Here is a 19,626-nt window from a genome sequence, read left to right on the forward strand (position 1 = left end):
TATGACAAATAATGCATTAGCTAGAAGAGAAGTGAAAAAAGCTTCAACCTAGCTCAATCTATGTACAATAACAATAAGCATATAATAACAGCGTTGAAACGTGTAAGAATCTTCCTGTTTCAATATGACAGTGCTCCACGCTGTCTTCATCTCGGGTTGTTTACATTTTGAAGGAAGACCACGTTGTTTCTCCTGACCTTCCTCTGATTGGCTAAGAGAGTTTGAAACCTCTCCCATAGGTGGACCTGTAATACGGAAGTGTTTTTCTTGCAGAGAAAAAATAAGAAAATAGAGCTTAAACGTTTTTTTATATATACTTCACCACATGTAAAGGCTAATTCAACGCCTACTGCGTCGTTTAAGGTTAACCGGGAAATAAGGAATGCGCCCTTTCCCCCCCAAAATATAAATGAAACCCCTCTTGTGCAAAGTAGATCCGCCATCCATACAAAGTCGATGAGCGAACGTTCCTAATAAAGATCACAAACACGTGATCAAATGTATTAACTCTGGGGAAATAAAACAGAACGTTCGCTTTCTTATTTGCAATAAATGGAATTCAGATTTGAACATTTAGCGCGTTTAAATGAACCGGGAACACACATGCGCACTTGCCATGAAATGGTCCGATATATAAAGATTGGCGCCGGCGCGCCAGCTGATCATTATTCGTTCATTCATTTCTGAGGGTAAGAAGCTGGAGAGGAAATGTTTGCTTATTTAGCTAGCTAGCTAGCTAGCTAGCTATATATATCTCAGGAGTTTATTTTGAAAATTAGTGGTAAAGCTACTATGTCGATGAGGAACATTCAGTTTATTGGGATCTTTTTGTTTGTCTAAAAATCTGGAAAAGAAACCAAATTGCAAGGGCGACTGGTAACGTTAGCAAACTGTCTGGTTAACATTTAGTTAGTTGATTTGATAAGACAATACATCTGTTTCTTCACATTGGTTTGACGCTGTCTTCTTTGTTATCAACTTTGCTTGATATTTAACGTTAACACGCAAGCCACCACTGCTTTTCACGGACGTGGCATAAAGATAGTTAGCTAGTAACTTTGCTAGCCAGGAAACTACACATGCAAATTCTACCTAGCAATGTTGAATTATTGCTGTTGCAATACATTTAAGTATCATATCCTTTATATATTTATCAACTTTATTTTAATGTTAATGTAATAGAGTTAAAATTGGCTCACTGGTGAGCTACTGTAGCTAGCCATAGTGACTGTCCAAATCCTCCCGCTTCGAGAAATTGGCGCGTAGTTGGGTTTCACAAACCATCAAATAATTATCATATGGTTACCTTCGTTAACAATAACAATGTAAGTTATTACCAGGGCTTCTGACATAACATTGGGACTACGGATACAGTAGATTTTATGCAATTTGTGGCAGATTTCTTTGTCGAAATGAGGACGGTCCTCACAAGCTCAACCCTCTATACCCATTTGGCATACATTTTACCGCCCGGAAAAAAACAGCCTTTTATTATCCAATCATGTTTTGAACTTGTGAGGATGCTTATTTGTACAAACTCTAAACTATCTTTGCCATTTTAACAATGTTTTCGCCCTATCTCCTTTTCAGTGGAACTCTGAAGCCTTCAATTGACAGAATGACTAACGTTAGACGCAGGTATGGGAAGCCACACTGTAATAAAGCCTCGTTATCCACAAGCATGATTGCAAGCTAACTATAAAATGTATTATTTGTACATGTTTGAAAACAATTGGTATGGCGACTGCTTGCTGTCATTAAAAGTTGTCTGTCCTTTCAGTGGTCGCATCACATTACAAGCAAGAGATGAGAACGCACCGGAACAGAATGTAAAGATCACACGAAAAAGAAAATCTGAGGTTTGTTCAATTAGATAGCAGTGTTATTTTTAACCATTAGTGGTATTGGTCTGTCGCCAAATAAGAACTACAGCTAATTGTATTGTCCTCTTACTTTTCAGCCATCAAAAAAGATGCCCGGAGTGAAGAAACAAAGCTATGAAATACAGGTTTGTTGCTTGTTTATTCAACCAATTATCGTTACCAAGTTGTGCCAGTGATTGATAACTGTAAAACATGTAGGAGAATATAGGGGTGAACTATGGTAAAATTCGCATGGATGTAGAAGTAATTATTGATGAGCCTTAACTAGTCGGGTGTGTATGTAGCGTTATCTGTGTCACTGGGTTAGACAGCGCGCAATAACCCCGCGTTTTGTCTGTCCCTCCCTTTCTCCTCCCCCGCCTGATCTAAATCGCATCGCATTCTTTGTTTTGTATACACTATGGAACGCGCATCAATACCCTTTTCTGTTACCATTAAAATAGTAAATCTCTTTTTGGTGTTTTAAGTTCATGTGTACTATAGCTTTGAACAGTTTGGTATTTTTCACTGTGCGTGTAGCATGCTGTGACCTATTTGTTAATGATGGCTCTGTTGGCTATATGGATTTTTCACTCTGTAAATGCATTATTTATCTGCATTTGCTGGTTGTGACTATATGCTGATGAAAAGAGATTGAATTTGGTGTCTTTTCTCTCTAGAAACGGTGGTCAGAAGAAGGGGCAAGTCCATGTGTACTTGTAGAAACGCCACACAAGGAGCTGGTGATGACCAGAGACATTTCTGGCTTCAAGCAGTTCCGATTCAAGAACATCTTCATCAAGACCTCACCGCTGCCCTGCCTCAGGTACTGTGTGTGTGTTGAAGGGGCTTAGCCCAAATTCCTTTTACACCTCATTAGTGTCAATTGCTCCCATGTCTTTGTTCCTAAACTGTACCCCCTCCCCCCAACGCTACTTAGGAAAACTCTGAATGTCATTTTTTTATGGCACTGTCAATGCAACTCTTACATACAAGGTCAGGGTGGAAGTAGACCTGCAACTAGAGAAACTTTAGACATGGGCTACTTTTTGCGGTTTCTCATGTTTGTCACTAATGATGACAAACATTCAGTATCTGGTGTTGGGCCTCAGTCCATGTGATTGCACACTGGACGTCCTGTTAAGACCTGTGTGTGTTTCCCCTTGGCAGCTGGGCCAGCTCAGATGACGTGTGGATTAAGATGCTGAACAAAGAGCTGAAGTATGTCCATGACAAGGCCTTCCTACAGCAGCACCCCAAACTAAAGCCCAAGATGAGGGCCATTCTCCTGGACTGGCTGCTAGAGGTACGTGTGTCTCTGAAATGACTTGCTGTACTCTATTCAATCTTGGGCCTATTACTTGTACCCATCTATATGCCTTGTTTATACCCACACTTGTATTTGTAATGACTGGATATGCATGAGCCAAAGGTCTGATACTCCACCTCCATAGTTATTACCTCAGGGGGTCTACATCTCCAGTACTTTGACTTGTTTACTACAGTGCCCCAGGATTTGTACAGACGTGACTGATGTCTAACCCATCCCTGTTGTCCTGTTGTAGGTGAGTGAAGTGTACACTCTGCATCGAGAGACTGCTTATCTGGCTCAGGACTTCTTTGACCGCTTCATGCTGACACAGGATGATATGGCGAAGGACCGACTGCAGCTCATAGGAATCACAGCCCTCTTCATCGCATCTAAGATAGAGGTAGGCGTAACGTCCTCCATTTTCATGCTCTTCTGGATGGTGACAACTGCTTTAGTTTATACTGTCATAACAAATTAATAAGATGGCGGTCTCTTTTTCCTTTTTCTCAAATCTAATTGTTCCCTCCTTATGCCCCTCAGGAAATCTACCCTCCAAAGCTCCATGAGTTTGCCTACGTTACTGACGGAGCCTGTGAGGAAGAAGCGATCCTGGAGATGGAACTTGTCATGTTGAAGGTAAGAAACCCCCTGTGCCCAACACTGTACTAATTCATTTGTCACACATTACTTAATGACTCCTCTCCTCCATCAGGCGTTGAACTGGAACCTGTGTCCAGAGACGGTGATCACGTGGCTGAAGCTCTATGCGCAGGTGGAATCCCTAAAGGATGGCGTCAACTTCCTTGTACCTCAGTTCTCTCAGGACACCTACATCCAGATCACACAGGTGAGTCCACTAGCCCCCCCCCCCCCCCCCCCTGCAACTTCTCCTGATTGACTGTCGTGGAAGGTTTTTAGCTTCCCTATAACTGTTAATGGTTGTCCTGGTCTCTATTCATGTTACAGCTTTTAGACCTGGCCATACTGGACATCAACTCCCTGGACTACCAGTATGGGATACTGTCTGCTGCTGCCTTCTGCCATTTTCTCTCATTTGATGTTGTCCACAAAGTATCAGGTAAGCATTGATTTGACATCGTGTACATAGGTCGGTCCCACTCTAGAATGCCACAGCCCTCCTGTGTTATTACATAGTTACTATTGTCTGTTTCTGTGCAGGTCTGACGTGGGATAGTATTGCTCCCTGTGTCCGGTGGATGACCCCCTTCATGCGCACGGTCAGCGCCTGTCCCAGAGCAGAGCTCAAGGACTTTAATAAAGTGACGTCTGATGACAGACACAACATCCAGACCCACGTAGACTACCTGTCCATGCTGGTGAGTGCTCACACAACATTTCAGGGGCTGGAATGGGTACAATATTCAAAGAAAACAACCAGAATGGCTGCTCACTGTTGGATGTTTAGAGTATCTCTACCAGTGTTTGGGAGTAGCAAGTTGCTTTCACCCAGAAATGTATTGCAGCCATCTTGGTGATGCATGGGCAGCCATTTTGTGCTACAAAGTCATATTTTTTTAAGTAAAAGAATAGAGCTGCGCATAAAAATGTTCATTGTTCTTAATGAATCATCTTGTCTGTTGCAGAGTGACGCTCACCAGAGGCAACCGGACAGCAAAGACAGACTATCACCTGCTGCCATAGGAGGGATATTGACTCCACCAAAAAGCACAGAGAAACCAGCCAATCACTGAGCCCCAGGGTCTCCTCGTGTTGATCTTCTGACCAACCAGATGAAGGGAGAATTCCCTAGATGTCACGCCTGACCAGCCAGAGGCCGGGAAACCTAACTTCGGAACCTCATCCTCACGTGACCAATCAAATTTGCTTTTGGTCATAACTCACCTTTGTGTAGCATGTTAAGATATTTAACTTTCTATACCAAGCTGGATATCAGAGAATATATGCAGTACAACCATGGGAATCAACTCATGGTTACTATATTGACTTATTTTGTCAAATGATTGCAACAAAGACCCTGTTCTCGCAGTCTTAATCCCCAGAATTAGAATTTTACGTGGAGATCATTTGAGGTGACTCAAGTCAAATCTTCCTCCATAGTAAAGCATGTCTGCTGCTCTCCCTCTGTTACTTGAAGCTGAGTATTTCAAGACATGGGATGTTTTGATAGTTAAAAAGGTAATTATTTTAGGTGAATTGGTACATGATACTCACAGTTGAGTTGCTTAACTCAGTCTCTTAACATTGTTATCATATGTATCTGGTGCTGAATAGTCTAAATCTGGATACTCCTGGACATGCTCAGCCATACAATAACACTGAAAGCAGTCTTGATGTTTGCTATGGTGACATTTAAACATTTCAGCTGTTTGAAAGGGTAGTGCAGGGTTAACTGTTTGCTATACGACCTTCTTAAACACTGTTTTTGAAGTTACGTATTTTCACCATACTGTGAACGACTCATTGTGCATTCTCACGCCACAACACATTCCTGGAAAACTTGACTTCAGTAGTTTGATTTAGACCCTTTGGACCGACTTACAACTGTACATAATTTTAACATTGTATTTATTTGTTAATTTAAGCCTTACAATGTTTTTATGTCCATATACATCCATAGGGCTATGAATTCAGGGCTTTAACAATGCCAAAGGCAAACTATTTAAGTCACGGGATGCATGTTATTTATGATTTTGATATCTGTTATTGGGGGGATAACCCGGTATAATGCAGTTACATATGAAATGTAGTTTTGCGCTAGCCTCTCCGTGGCGCCTTAGTTGAACTAGTATGGTGATGGTGTGATGTAAAGACTTGAGAACCCAGAGGCTCCAGTGGATGGCTCTAACCCAGTCTGTCCAGCAAACCTGTGACTGTCAACTGAAACCTTCAGTGTTGTGCAGATGCCTGCCGATGCAGCAGTATACAAAGAACCATGTTTAAACTGTAAATAAATTAAATAGTAATGTGTATATGTTATGTACATAAACTGAAAGTTCTGTTTTCTAATGGAAATGTATTGAATAAATGAAGTAGGAATGTATGCATTTTGCCTGCTTTTATGGTTGACATTGCAATGGCAGCATTTGCCTAGTACTTGTTCGACTATGGTTTGTTATATTCTTGTGACTTGTTGAAGGGGGGGGCCATTTAGAACTGGTATAACTTGAATGAATCAAGCCACAAAATCCATACACAATACTACCTATTACATGGAAATAAGATGACTTCTCCAGTCGATCTGAAATGCTGAGGGGAGAAATGGGATGAACATCGCCTTGCCTTCAAGAGTGAAGTGTGAGCATCACCCCTTTGCTTCCTGACATAAAAAGCAATTTTTCACAGAATGATGGGGTGTTATAAAGATGAGGCCTGCACTTTTAACATGTGCTTTGCATTACTACAGTATTCTTATCAGGCCTCCAGTATTGTCTTGAGCCTGGCATGTCATGTTTACACATGCCATGGGAGTGTGTCTTCTGAGGGGGAGGGGAAAGCTTTACTACTCTCGAATGACAGTTGGTGTGTAAAAGAAGCCTTAACCGTGACTGAGACGGATGAAGTGCTCAACTTTCTAACAGCAATCACTCAGGTATTGAAGGGTGTTATGTTGAAACTAGAGGGACAACACTAATCTTATGAACAAAAGGTTAAAAAGTGGGTCAAAGCAGCTGTAAGAGACTCAGCAATATGTGATTGTGTTAAAGTTCCAATGCAGCCATTTTTATGTCAATATCAAGTCATTTCAGGGTAAAAATGAACTTATTGTGATTGTTTTCCATTAAAATGGTCAAAAATAAACTTAAATAGCTTCTTAGCAATCAGCAATTTCTCAAGCAACAATTTTGCTCGGACTGTGGGAGTGGTCTGAGTGGGGAGGGGAAAACTATCTGTTATTGGCAGAGAGGTTTTGAACTATTTCTTTTTGGTCTATTAACTAATCCACTGCCTTGTGATGTCACCAGGCAGGCCAAAACTCCATCCCACCAAAACAGGCTGAAATTTCAGGCAGTCTTTTCAAACAGCTCTTACACTAAAAGGACATAATTGTCACAATTTCACAGTATTATTCCAACTTCATAGTGTGGAAATATACTGTACTGTATATTAAACACAGGAAAATACGTTTTTGACTGCACTGGGCCTTTAAGAAAATTGCCCCAGTCCTATCTCTAGTCCCCCTAATGTCCCCCACCCTGAAAGGACTGAACAGTGGCAGTGACCCCTGGTCAGTCAGCTCCACTTGGGGGTCTGTGTGTGATGATGCATGTCTCTCCATGAGGCCAGTGTGTTTGTGTGTGTGTGTGTTTGAGGGGGTAGTCTAGGAGGCAGACAGTGGGACAGCAAGGCAGTCATGGGCCGCTCTCTCCCCCCCCCCCTCCCCCTTACCAAGTCTCAGTTGTGAGAGGTTATTGTGTTGGCCTGGGAATGCATGGCCCCCACCTCTACATGCCAGCGTTATTGTAACCCCCCACCCATCCCTCTTAAACCAACCCTGACAAAGAGACCCTCACCCCCCCACCCCCAACCCAACTGCATAATGAGTCCTTCACTATTATGATAAGTTTCTTTCATTTTCTAACTTAACGTACATGTGCTACCATCTCCACGTACAAATAGCTCATATTATCTATGACACATCTACAGTAGAAATATTTGTAAAATCCTTGAGAGGAACTATAACAAATTGAACATAATATAATTTGACCAAATATATTATTTTTCATGTATTTCATGTAAAGATCTGAAACTGCCTCACTGTGCCTTTAGGAGCTGCAGATGTCACCACAAGAGGGCAGTATGTCCCTATGTTAAGAATAATCATGGCCATATTTCTCATCCCTTTAACCACTGTTGTTGTACCTTCTCTCATACAGTGCTATGTCCTGATAAAGCCTGGGCCATGGTTCATTAACGGTGTCTATATAATAGAGATGGAGTTACAGCCATCCATACATTGGACAAAGCAAGTTACAAAACCAAATGCAATGCCTTGAAGAAAAGCTATTTTTAATAAAAGTAATATACAAAAAGAATATCTGACGTTAGGTTGCTATAAAACGTAGATATGTACATTATTTATACATAATAACATGGGGACAAGGACCTTGAGTCCTGAATACAGTAAGTAGGGACGTTGGGCTGCGAGGAGTGAAGCCTTACTGGGTTTGTGAGTTCTGGAGTCCATGTGTGTCCTGATCAAAATCACTGAACGGCTGCAACCACATGTATACATTGTATCTATAGTTTTAGGTTAATATATGCAAACATAGCAACTGCAGTTAAGTTATATGGGGGGGAAAATGTAAGGGTGCAGTCGATAATTGGATCAAACACCAGTGTACAAAAGGCACCCCCAGTAATTTGAAATGTGGAGACAATGTGGATACAATAGCCAGAAGGGATTTTATCAGTGTGTTTGTTAGGGAAGTGTTCCTGGTTCTCACTTTGTCCCCACTGTGCATCACAGTAACTCTACAGCCATGGAAAAAATGAGATATTTGTTTATACAGCTATACATAGGAGTTATCAAGTACAAAATCGTAAAGTGAAGACATTTTGGAGAGCTAGTTTTGGGGAGTTTCTGTCTAGCTACGGCAACAAACATAGATCCATTTCAATCAGATCATTTGTAAAATAATTGTCAGCAATGGAGTTTCTGTGATTGTACTGTTCGACTTTTCTTTGACTACTCAAAACTATTCCTCCCCACCCAAGCCCTCCCTGAATTTCCTGGCTCCTTTAGCACAATACATTCATCAGACATTATCAGGACACCGTGGGGTCATCCTGCCCTCTTGTTTCCAAGACGATAGGACAGGAAGTTTCAGAAATGATTGGCATCACACAACACCATCTCTGAACCAACATAGAGCTAGAAACAGAAGAAAGGAGCACGTCCTTGTAAGACACATAAACACAGTGCACCACAAGGGCTGGGTTCATTATATCTATATTGGAGTATAAAAATATTTCCTATCTGAAACCCATCACTATATTCTATAATACACATAATTGATGCCAAGTGAAGGTTTCTCACCAGGCATATCAACAATGCTTTTACCGTTCTAAGCATTTTAAGGTTTGTACTTATTTTTGGGTAAATGGATTCTGCAATCAAGACTGAGAATCATCCACTAGTGCAATTAGACCGTGATTGAAAGGGAAAGTATTTGACAATAGTCTAGAGGCTCTAGAATCTCTTGCATATGAGTTACTCATAACTTCACATATCAAGGAATAAGCAACACGATTGACTGCTTTCTTCATCTAATCAATTTTCCTTTAGTTATATAAGGTTCCTCCTAGAGATTATATCTACCTCCTGCTCAACTGAAGAAGGTGAACTGCCCCTGTGTAGGGCAAAAATGCTGTCAGGATAGAATGTGGTAAAGGAACAGATCAGAGCTTCTCTGTTTGCCCGTTTCCTTGGCATGACTGTCTTTATCCAATAGAATGTCTGAAACAAAAACGTTACAATACAAAATAAATGGGTTCCGGTAACATATACATTTGACATATTAAGTTCAAAGTCCTTATAATGTAGAAGAACAACATTGTCCCTGTTGGTTCAACATAATTTCAGAGCTAAAATAAATACAGTTTCAACACTTCACGAGAGAAATAAAACAAAATAAATAAATTCATCTCACTAAGAATTGTAACCCCTCTTCCACCACATAAAGCTTCAGCAAACCTGTCAACATGAAGAAAAAATAACAGGAGGCAATTTTCTGTGTGCTTTGTTTCCCTTACAACCAACCAGCATTGGCACACCATACACAATCACTAGCAGGTACTAAGTCAGTCAATGTTGCAGTGTATGATGGGTTGTGGTTTATGAGTACCCTAAAAAGGGTGTGGCAGGTTGTCCTGACTATGGCTCCTCTGACTCTGGCTGTAACTCAAAGCGTCCCTGTATGTCAGCGCCAGCGCCGGTCGCTCGTACATTTCACTTAGAGCCTCAAACTTATCCCCCCAGTGGGATAGCCGGTCGAAGCTGAAGGCTGCTCCCTCCTCTTCCTCTGCTGTATCGTGGGAGATAGCAGAACCCAGCGAGCTGAGGCTACCGACCGGGGACCCGGCGCCCTCGATGCTCCAGACGTGATAGCTGTCCGGCGGGAACTCCTGACTGTCGTTGTCGGCCTCCCAGATGATGCGCGCCACGTAGCTCTTGAAGTCCATGGGGCAGTGACCCACGGAGCTAGCATGCGCATCATTACTATCATTCGTATAGCTAGCATTGCTAGCGTGGTGATGATGGCGGTGGTGGTGGTGGGGGATGTGGAGGTAGGGGGTCCCTGAGCTGCAGGCTGAGCCAGCAGGGTGCACCTCCTCCTGGGAGCCCTGGGAGGACTTGATGAGGGGGGCGGTGGTGCAGGATGAGGACTGGGACAGGCTGGAACACAGGGGCCTCTTCAGCTCTGTGATGTCATAGGCATTCTGGAGGGATGAAATGGCATCAAATTAAAAACATAAGTATGAAAAATAAGTAAATGGTACTATCTAGTGGTCAATTTAGAAATTGATCTCAATGAACAGCGACGTAGGTCATTTCACTGTGCTGCAATGTCTGACCTGTGTGTGTGTGTGTGTGTGTTTGAATGTGTGTGTTTATGTGTGTGTATATGTGTGTGTGTGTGTGTGTGTGTGTGTGTGTGTGTGTGTGTGTGTGTGTGTGTGTGTGTGTGTGTGTTTGAATGTGTATGTGCATGTGTGTGTGTATGTGTGTGTATATGTGTGTGTGTGTGTGTGTGTGTGTGTGTGTGTGTGTGTGTGTGTGTGTGTGTGTACCTGGTCCTGCTCTCCTCCTCCCTCCTCGTTGTAGTTGAGGATGTTTTCTCTGATGTCCTCCCAGCTCTGGTGTTCTGCAGGGATGTGGTACACACCCCTCTTCTGGAACTTACTACGACTGCCCTTCTGGTTCCACACTGTCACAGCTACCAGCACAGCTACAGGACACAGAGAAAGGCAAAAGTTCAGTCATTATAGTGGATGGAAGAGATAACACTACTGTACTCTACATGCATCTGAGTGTGGAAGGGAAAGAGATGAATCAAAACCTATCCTTTTCACGTTCACCTCGTCTTCTGTTGGCCATCCGCTGTCCCTCAGGCAATCCTACACTCTATTTTCCTCTCTCCCTTCATGCCATCTCTCTCAATTTCCCCTCTTCACTCTCCCTGCAAGTCTAACCATCACTGATTTTTAGACATTCACCACTGCAGCTACTTCACCCTTTTCCTCATCTCGCTTGACATTTCTAGTTTTAGCACTCAGATGTTTATGTTCGTCTTCTCCACTTCTCATCCCCCTCTCTTTTCCCTGGCATGGGGCTATGATCTCGCTGCGTCGTGTATCAGGGCCGTCAGCGTTGACAAAGGGGCCCTCGGGGGCACTGCCAGTCTGACATCACACAGCCGTACCCGTCAGAGGCTCATACAAACCTTGCTACCCGTCACATGTCACTGAACGGCCCTCTAGTCTCTAGTCTATTTCCCCTGCCCTCGCTTCTACATACATCTACAGTTGAAGTCGGAAGTTTACATACACCTTAGCCAAATACATTTAAACTCAGTTTTTCACAATTCCTGACATTTAATCCTAGTAAAAATCCCCTGTCTTAGGTCAGTTAGGATCACCACTTTATTTTAAGAATGTGAAATCTCAGAATAATAGCAGAGAGAATGATTTATTTCAGCTTTTATTTCTTTCATCACATTCCCAGTGGGTCAGAAGTTTACATACACTCAATTAGTATTTGGTAGCATTGCCTTTAAATTGTTTAACTTGGGTCAAACGTTTTGGGTAGCTTTCCACAAGCTTCCCACAATAAGTTGGGTGAATTTTGGCCCATTCCTCCTGACAGAGCTGGTGTAACTGAGTCAGGTTTGTAGGCCTCCTTGCTCGAACACACTTTTTCAGTTCTGCCCACAAATTTTCTATAGGATTGAGGCCAGGGCTTTGTGATGGCCACTCCAATACCTTGATTTTGTTGTCCTTAAGCCATTTTGCCACAACTTTGAAAGTATGCTTGGGGTTATTGTTCATTTGGAAGACCCATTTGCGACCAAGCTTTAACTTCCTGACTGATGTCTGAATGTTCTGGGAATGATTTGCACTTTTCGTACCAAAGTACGTTCATCTCTAGGAGACAGAACGCGTCTCCTTCCTGAGTGGTATGACGGCTGCGTGGTCCCATGGTGTTTATACTTGTGTACTATTGTTTGTAGAGATGAATGTGGTACCTTCAGGCATTTGGAAATTGCTCCTAAGGATGAACCAGACATGGGGAGGCCTATATTTTTTTTTCAGAGAACTTGGCTGATTTCTTTTGATTTTCCCATGATGTCAAGCAAAGAGGCACTGAGTTTGGAGGTAGGCCTTGAAATACATCCACAGGTACACCTCCAATTGACTCAAATGATGTCAATTAGCCTATCAGAAGCTTCTAAAGCCATGACATAATTTTCTGGAATTTTCCAAGCTGTTTAAAGGCACAGTCAACTTAGTGTATGTAACCTTCTGACCCACTGGAATTGTGATACAGTGAATAATAAGTGAAATAATCTATAAACAATTGTTGGAAAAATGACTTGTGTCATACACAAAGTAGATGTCCTAACCGACTTACCAAAACTATAGTTGTTAACAAGAAATTTGTGGAGTGGTTGAAAAAAGAGTTTTAATGACACCTAAGTGTATGTAAACTTCCGACTTCAACTGTAATTACACATCTATCTATATAGTGTTTATCAATGCTGCTAATGGACAGCATTATAATGGCTAATCTATAGATCTTTTTAAGCACGCTCAATGTTCCGTAAAAACAGCTCACTATATGAAGGGTGAAAGGTCATGTGAAGAGAGGGTTTTAGTCGCCCATATTTACCGAAGAAGACGAGCAGACACATGCTGATGACCAGGATGGAGCCCGGGCTGAGGGCGGCCATACGGTGGGCTTTCATCTGGCCCACCTCACACCGCTGACCTCTGAACCCCTCGGGGCAACGGCACTGCCAGCTGTCGGGGGTCAGGGCGTGGCAGGTGCCCCTGTTACGGCAGGCTGAGGGTCCACAGGGGGAGGGTACACAGCGGTGGTGGCCTGATGTCTCGTCTGTCACCGTCACCTGCCCACCTGGACACCTGGGAGAGGACAGAGAACATGTTTGTTCTTTTAACTATGTCTGTGTGTCCTTAGCATGTGTAAGATTGTGTGTGTGAGAGTGTGCTTGTACGTGTTTAAATGTGTGTGTGTGTGTAGCCAGCCTCACACACCTGCACTGGTGTTTCCTCCACAGGTCCACACAGTAGAGGGGGTTGCGGCAGGGCTTGGCACTGCAGGCGTCTGAGTGACAGCCTGAGGTCACCCCCCTCCGCTCCAACACTGTACTGAACTCTGTACTCTGACCATCCAGAGGGAGGGAGTGGCCGTTCAGCCTCACATCCCGCAAGCAGCCTGCGAGAGAGGAAGGAAGAGAGACTTAATGACTGACAAATACTAATAGGATAACATTCTTAGAGATAATCAGAGATAACTGTTTTCTGTAATTGCTATTTCTAAGAAATGTATTTACCTTGGTAAAGTAAAATAGAGGGAAAAAAGGGAACGATTGAGTAAATAAGATAGAACAAAATGAAGACAGAAAGATCAGTCACTCCTTGACATGGACCTGTGGCTTATTGACCCATCCAAAGATACCAACACTGAGAGGTAGAGGGCAGACACACCCAGGGAGAGACAAGGAGAGAGGAGCTCATTACAGTGGAGAGGAGGGGAGGAGTAGAGACAGGCTGAGGTGAAATTATGAGAAGAGAGGATGAAATGAGAGAGGAAAACAGGAGAATAGATTGAGACAAAGAGGAGACAGAGGAGAAAGAAGAGAGAATCAGTAGAAAAAACATGGAAAGGACAGAAGAGGAGACAATCTTACCCTGGAAGTCAGCAGATTGTCCCAGGGTTGGTCCATTTCCCAGCAGCACACTGGAGGGGTGCACTACAATCTCCCGCCTGTTCCCCATCCAGGCCCTGACCTCCCGCGAGCCACCACCCTGCTCCAGGCGCAGCGTGAAGAGGTTGTCGTGACGATGCAAGCTGGCGAGGACCCACTGGCCCCCGTCGACTCGCTGGCTGGCCAGGCGGAGGGAGTGGGCACTGTCGCCCAGGTTGGCACGCACCGACAGGTGGCCGTCTACGATCTGAGAGAGCGGAGAGAGAACATCAGCAAATGTAGCCACTTTTCACTTTCCAATTGACTAAATTGGATCCTGTGAGTGATGTTACAGCAGGGCACTGACCTCCAGGATGATGTACTCGTTGGCATCGCGGGACGTCATGGAGAGCAGGGTGCCAGAGGAGGAGCGCGTGCGGAGCAGGAGCTGGATGTGTGTACGACGGGGGCTACCTCCCCCCCTCAGCTGGTAGCGTAGCATACTGTCCCTGACGAAGGACCACTCTGGTAGAGCTACAGGGGAGAGAGGCGATATAGTTAATACTCTCTCTCACACACATTCACACACCAAAATAGTGCTGTGAAGAAGAACCAGTCCACCAGAAAAGTCACCTACCTATGTCACACTTGTGCCCGCTGTACCCGGGGTGACAGTCACAGCTGAAGGAGCCCCACTCGCCCAGGCAGGTTCCGTGGACGCCACAGGAGGGTCCACTTGCTGTCACACACACCCCGTCTGTCAGGCCACAGCCTGGGGAACTATGCAAGCTCTCCCCCGGAATTCCCAGGTCATACACCTCCAGAGAGAGATGTACATTATAGGTTAAATATCAGCTTAGAGAAACATAAAGAGAGCCCTCAGAGTCAGTTATCAACATTTCTGTTAGAAAGGGGCTTTATGTCAACAGTCTGAGCCCAAATGGATGCCATTGCTGCCCTGTGATCCTCTCATTTCACACCTCATGTCAAATAGGGCTTTATATGTTCAACTTCCTGAGCCAAAATGGGTATTACTGTTGCTGTATATACTGTCTGATCCAAAATGGTTATCACTCATGCTGTCCTGCTGTGCTCCTCTCCCCTAACTTTCATGTCAAACAGGACTGTATATGGTCAACTGTCAACCGTCTGAGCCAAAATGGCCACCACTCCATTCCCGTGTTCCCTCCCTTTCATATTTCCCAGCAGTGACGCAAAACCACACAAGCTAATCTGCTTTCAGGAATAGTTTATGGAGGAGATGTTCTTTTAATTTATTTCTTATTTGGACATTGAAATCGTTTTCGGCCTCAGTTCATAAGCTGTGCTCAAACGACCGTCTGTCCAACTCTCTCCCCCGGCACTCTCAGCCAGTGCCAACAGAAGACACACACAAAGAGATTGACACGCACGCACGCACGCTGCAGAGAGAAGTCGCAAAAGAGACAGAGAAGCTAACACTCTCCCAACTGGAAGACACATACACTGCCTCTCAAAACACTGTAGGAAAAACCCACTCACATAAACAAATGAATATTGACAACCCCATAGAGTAAACAGACAAAAAAAAGCATCTCTTCTTCCCAGGTATATTAATACAGCTGCCAGTCTCCGTCTCCTCACAGCTCTGTTCATAAACCTGTCACTATCAGTCTGATCGGATAGACAGCTCTGTCACTCTGATGGGGAGCATGAAAACACTGTGAGAGTGAGGAAAAGAGGATAGAACTACTAGAGAAGTGGGAAATAAAAGGTGGTGGAGGAAGAGGAGGTGTGACTTTAATGCAGAGGGAGAGAAAGAACGAAAGAAAGAGAAAGCAAGGGAGGGGGAAAGAGAGAGGTTAGGGTAGAGAGGTTACCTTGCTATCGACCACCAGGTTCCTGAGGCAGCCAGTGAAAGCTTTGTAGCGTCTGTGTGTGGAGATCTCCTTCACCCCACCCAGCTGGAGAGGCTGGTTCACATTCAAGAACCTGGGATGGGGAGGAGAGGGAGATAAAGGTTGGTTTCCATCCAACCTTTTTACACAAGCATAGTACATGTTGGATCAAAAATGTCATGACAGGCCTGATGGAAATAGAACATTTTTCGGTAAACTTTCCAAATGTCGACCAAAAAAAAAATGCTTTTTGTGTCGGTAAAATTAATTATACGAGAAATGTAGATAAAAACGCTTTTATGCACAAATATTGATATAATAACCATTATATTGAAGTAAACTTGGAGTCACGCGATGACATGTTTTGTAATCCTCCCACTACGACTCGTCGAGAAAGCATGCCATTTATTAGGCTACAGATGAAATAGGTTATGATGAACTTCACAGGGGGTGAAAGTGCACGGTGATGAACTTCACAGGGGGTGAAAGTGCACGGTGATGAACTTCACAGGGGGTGAAAGTGCACGGTGATGAACTTCACAGGGGGTGAAAGTGCACGGTGATGAGCTTGATGCTCCTTTCCAACAAATATCGAGGGTCTTATTCCGGTGACATGATGATCAATGCTTGGCTGCCGTTTGACAAATACAAATTATCTCGCTCTTTTGTCCATAATAATAATCTCATCATGTAGGCTAGATGTGCTCTCTAGTCAACAGCGTGCAAATAGTGCTATTGGCTAGAGCGCACATGCCAATACCAGAGTGGGCACACTCGCTATATAACAAAAAACATTTTTTGAGAGAAAACCATCAGTAGAGTTTAAAATACGATTGAAACCCATTTCACTTGTATTTTTGTATTCAGTACGTGGGAATTTGACCGCAAAATATACTTTTATGTGCACTACGTCATCAGTTGTTATTTTGCTTATTTTAGAATATTCACATGAAAATCTGTCGCCAATTGAATGGAAACCCAGCTAGTGTTAGCTTGTGCATAACATGGTTTGTCAGTAGTGGTCTTCAGTGGTCTGTAGTAGTCTAGTGGTCTTCAGTGGTCTGTAGTAGTCTAGTGGTCTTCAGTGGTCTGTAGTAGTCTAGTGGTCTTCAGTGGTCTGTAGTAGTCTAGTGGTCTTCAGTGGTCTGTAGTAGTCTAGTGGTCTTCAGTGGTCTGTAGTAGTCTAGTGGTCTTTAGTTGTCTGCTCTTACCTCAGGTTGCCAGGGGTCTCTCCAGAAGCCTTGCAGCCAGACTGATCTGTCTCCAGCACCTCCACCACCAGACCCTCCACCTCATTCACCACTGCCCCCGAACACTGGTCTAGGATCAGTTGAACTGCCTGGATTAAACACATCATATAGCACCACCGTCACGTTCACAGTCAGGTCCTAGCTCAGTTCATAATGTAAGCATCCCAATGAGGATTCCCCCTTCGGCTATTCCCCAATCCCCAACCATTCCCTCCTCCCAACCATTCTGGGAATATGTCTGGACCTTTCCGTCACTGACGATGTCCAGGCGGTGCCATCGGCGGTCCGTGACGGTGGATCTCGTTGGGAGCTGCAGCGTCAGTGTTCCCGATCCATGGCTGATGCTGAGGGTCGGAACGCCATTCCTCAATTCTGGAAGAGAGACAGGAAACAGGGATGAGGAGAGATAATCACTTTGAGGCTTGAGATCACAGAGATCATAACAGTGGAAACACATTCTGACTCTCCATCAATCAATCTAGTCATTTTCACAAACACATTCTTGGAAACAAGCCATTCTAGCCACCAAGCGCTTGAAACTGTCTGACTCACCAATATGCAGAGTTACATTGATAAGCCACCTTAATGTTGCATTAACAGTATGCGTGTGAAAGTGTGTATGACTACATGGTGTGTGACCTGACCAACCTCTGTGTTCTACACTGCTACTCAGTTGAGCAGCACCAGTGAAAAATGCTTCACTGCAATCAATTCAGCAGCCATGTTCGATTTGCTATCCCCGGAGCGGGGGAACTTGGAGCAGGCTCGATAATTACATAAATTAATGCGACGGGGCTACCAAACAGATTATGTAAGGCCTTTCTAAAGGCCAAACTGGACTAATCTTTTAGGGACCACTGGGATGTGACATTAGGATTAGGGGGGACATGACTTGACATAAAAGCCACATGGCTTATAGGGACCTGAATATGACGCAGGCTTATGAGGATATGAGTATGCCACCTTCACTAGAGGTTTGATCAAGAGTGCTGGTTGCCAGTCGATCCCCATATTGCTTACCTATCCATGTCCAAAGTAGGAAAGTAGGAGTAAGTGGGTTGGACTATGGTGTGGTTGTTTCTGTTCAGGCCCTACATGTAGGCTGTCTGTTCTTACCCAGAGCGATGTAGTCCTCCTGCTCTCCGGCCTGGGCGGGGCCTAGAGGGCCGTTGTAGAGCAGCAGCCCATTGGCTGACTCGGTTATGAACCCTAATGAGATGTGGCTCTGAAAGCAAGGCCTGATGGGAGGGAACCAGGCGTAACCCTGGCCGCGGAAGGTGTGCTTGGTCTGCTGGCACTCAGGCCCGTCAAACATGGGTGGACACTTGCACCTGAACGGCAGGGGAGAAACATTACAAACGTGTTATTTCTAACAGCTAATGCTAACTAGCGAGAGCTCTTGGTCCAACTGTCTTTGTCCGTTATACCTGTATCCCAACTCGCTGTCCTTACAGGTGCCTCCGTTGAGGCAGGGGTTGCGGGGGTAGGAGGAGCAGGACTGGTGCAGGCTCTCTCTGGCCCTGCAGCTGCAACGTGCCTCAGAGGAGGCGGAGACAGACACCAGGGAGGTGTTCCCGGAGCTGAGGGCGGTGGGGGTGAGGCTGAAGGTGACGTCGCTGCTGCAGCCACCCGACTGACTGCAGTCTGTGTAGGGACACTCGTCTATACCCACCTGGGAGATAGACACACCCAGTGCTGCTTCCAACTGAGAGAGGAGGGGGGAGAGAAAGAGAGCGTCAGTCTACTGCCTGTCAGTGAAGTCAAATTGGTTTGAATCAGTCTTCATATCATATTCATATCAGTCTTTCATAGTCTTCATTTACAGCCAGGTGATGTCTCTGGATGAATTCATTCTGACTCAATCTGACTCCAATGGCTTAAAAGCAACTCACCAGCTCCACCCAAGCTTAACAGGCAGCAGTAAAACTGTCAGTGACACACACTCAGTGTATAAACAACTGCTTCTGGGCAGCGCAACACTCACTACAAAACAGTTTAGGATTTATGGACTAGTGAAGACTTTATAAAGACTCAGACGTTCTCTCCTGTCATCCCTCTTTTTCTCTCCTGTCATCCCTATTTTTCTCTCCATCCATCTCTCTCCCTTTCTGTTCCCCCGGCACAAGCTTGGGTCACCAGCTGCTATCTCATGCCTTAAATGGATATGAAAAATGTACACACACCGCCGCTGTGCGTGTGTGATTAAGTGTGTGTGAGAGTTTAAATGTGTGCGTGTGTGAGTGATGAAATATGTATGTTGTTGAACATGGTGTCAGTGTGTGTGTGTTTAAGTGTGTGTGAGATTTTAAATATTGGTTTCTTTTTAGTAGTGTATCACTGTGTGTGAGATAGTGTGAATGATTGTAACGTTGTCTAGTGTGAAGCTTAATGCGTATTCAGACTCTTATATGAGAC

General features: G+C 44.2%; 1 protein-coding gene across 1 annotated transcript; it reads left to right on the forward strand.

The window, feature by feature from the left end:
- The first annotated feature begins 1,585 nt into the window (after nucleotides 1–1,585).
- LOC120031327 (G1/S-specific cyclin-E2-like) lies at nucleotides 1,586–6,196 on the forward strand. The gene is made up of 11 exons (XM_038977033.1): nucleotides 1,586–1,638; nucleotides 1,781–1,859; nucleotides 1,961–2,008; nucleotides 2,543–2,688; nucleotides 3,033–3,168; nucleotides 3,428–3,574; nucleotides 3,715–3,810; nucleotides 3,887–4,021; nucleotides 4,141–4,252; nucleotides 4,354–4,511; nucleotides 4,779–6,196. The coding sequence occupies exons 1-11, from the start codon at nucleotides 1,619–1,621 to the stop codon at nucleotides 4,884–4,886; spliced, it is 1,185 nt and encodes a 394-aa protein (XP_038832961.1). The 5' UTR covers nucleotides 1,586–1,618; the 3' UTR covers nucleotides 4,887–6,196.
- The last annotated feature ends 13,430 nt before the right edge of the window (nucleotides 6,197–19,626 follow it).

Source organism: Salvelinus namaycush, chromosome 37, assembly GCF_016432855.1.
Source record: "Salvelinus namaycush isolate Seneca chromosome 37, SaNama_1.0, whole genome shotgun sequence".
Taxonomy (NCBI): domain Eukaryota; kingdom Metazoa; phylum Chordata; class Actinopteri; order Salmoniformes; family Salmonidae; genus Salvelinus; species Salvelinus namaycush.

Bases quoted from the DNA above. Each gene is read 5' to 3' on its own strand.
- LOC120031327 (XM_038977033.1), top strand. From the start codon at position 1,619: ATGACTAACGTTAGACGCAG. The intron at 1,860-1,960 runs GTTTGTTCAATT...CTTACTTTTCAG, and splicing joins CACGAAAAAGAAAATCTGAG to CCATCAAAAAAGATGCCCGG. The intron at 2,009-2,542 runs GTTTGTTGCTTG...TTTTCTCTCTAG, and splicing joins AACAAAGCTATGAAATACAG to AAACGGTGGTCAGAAGAAGG.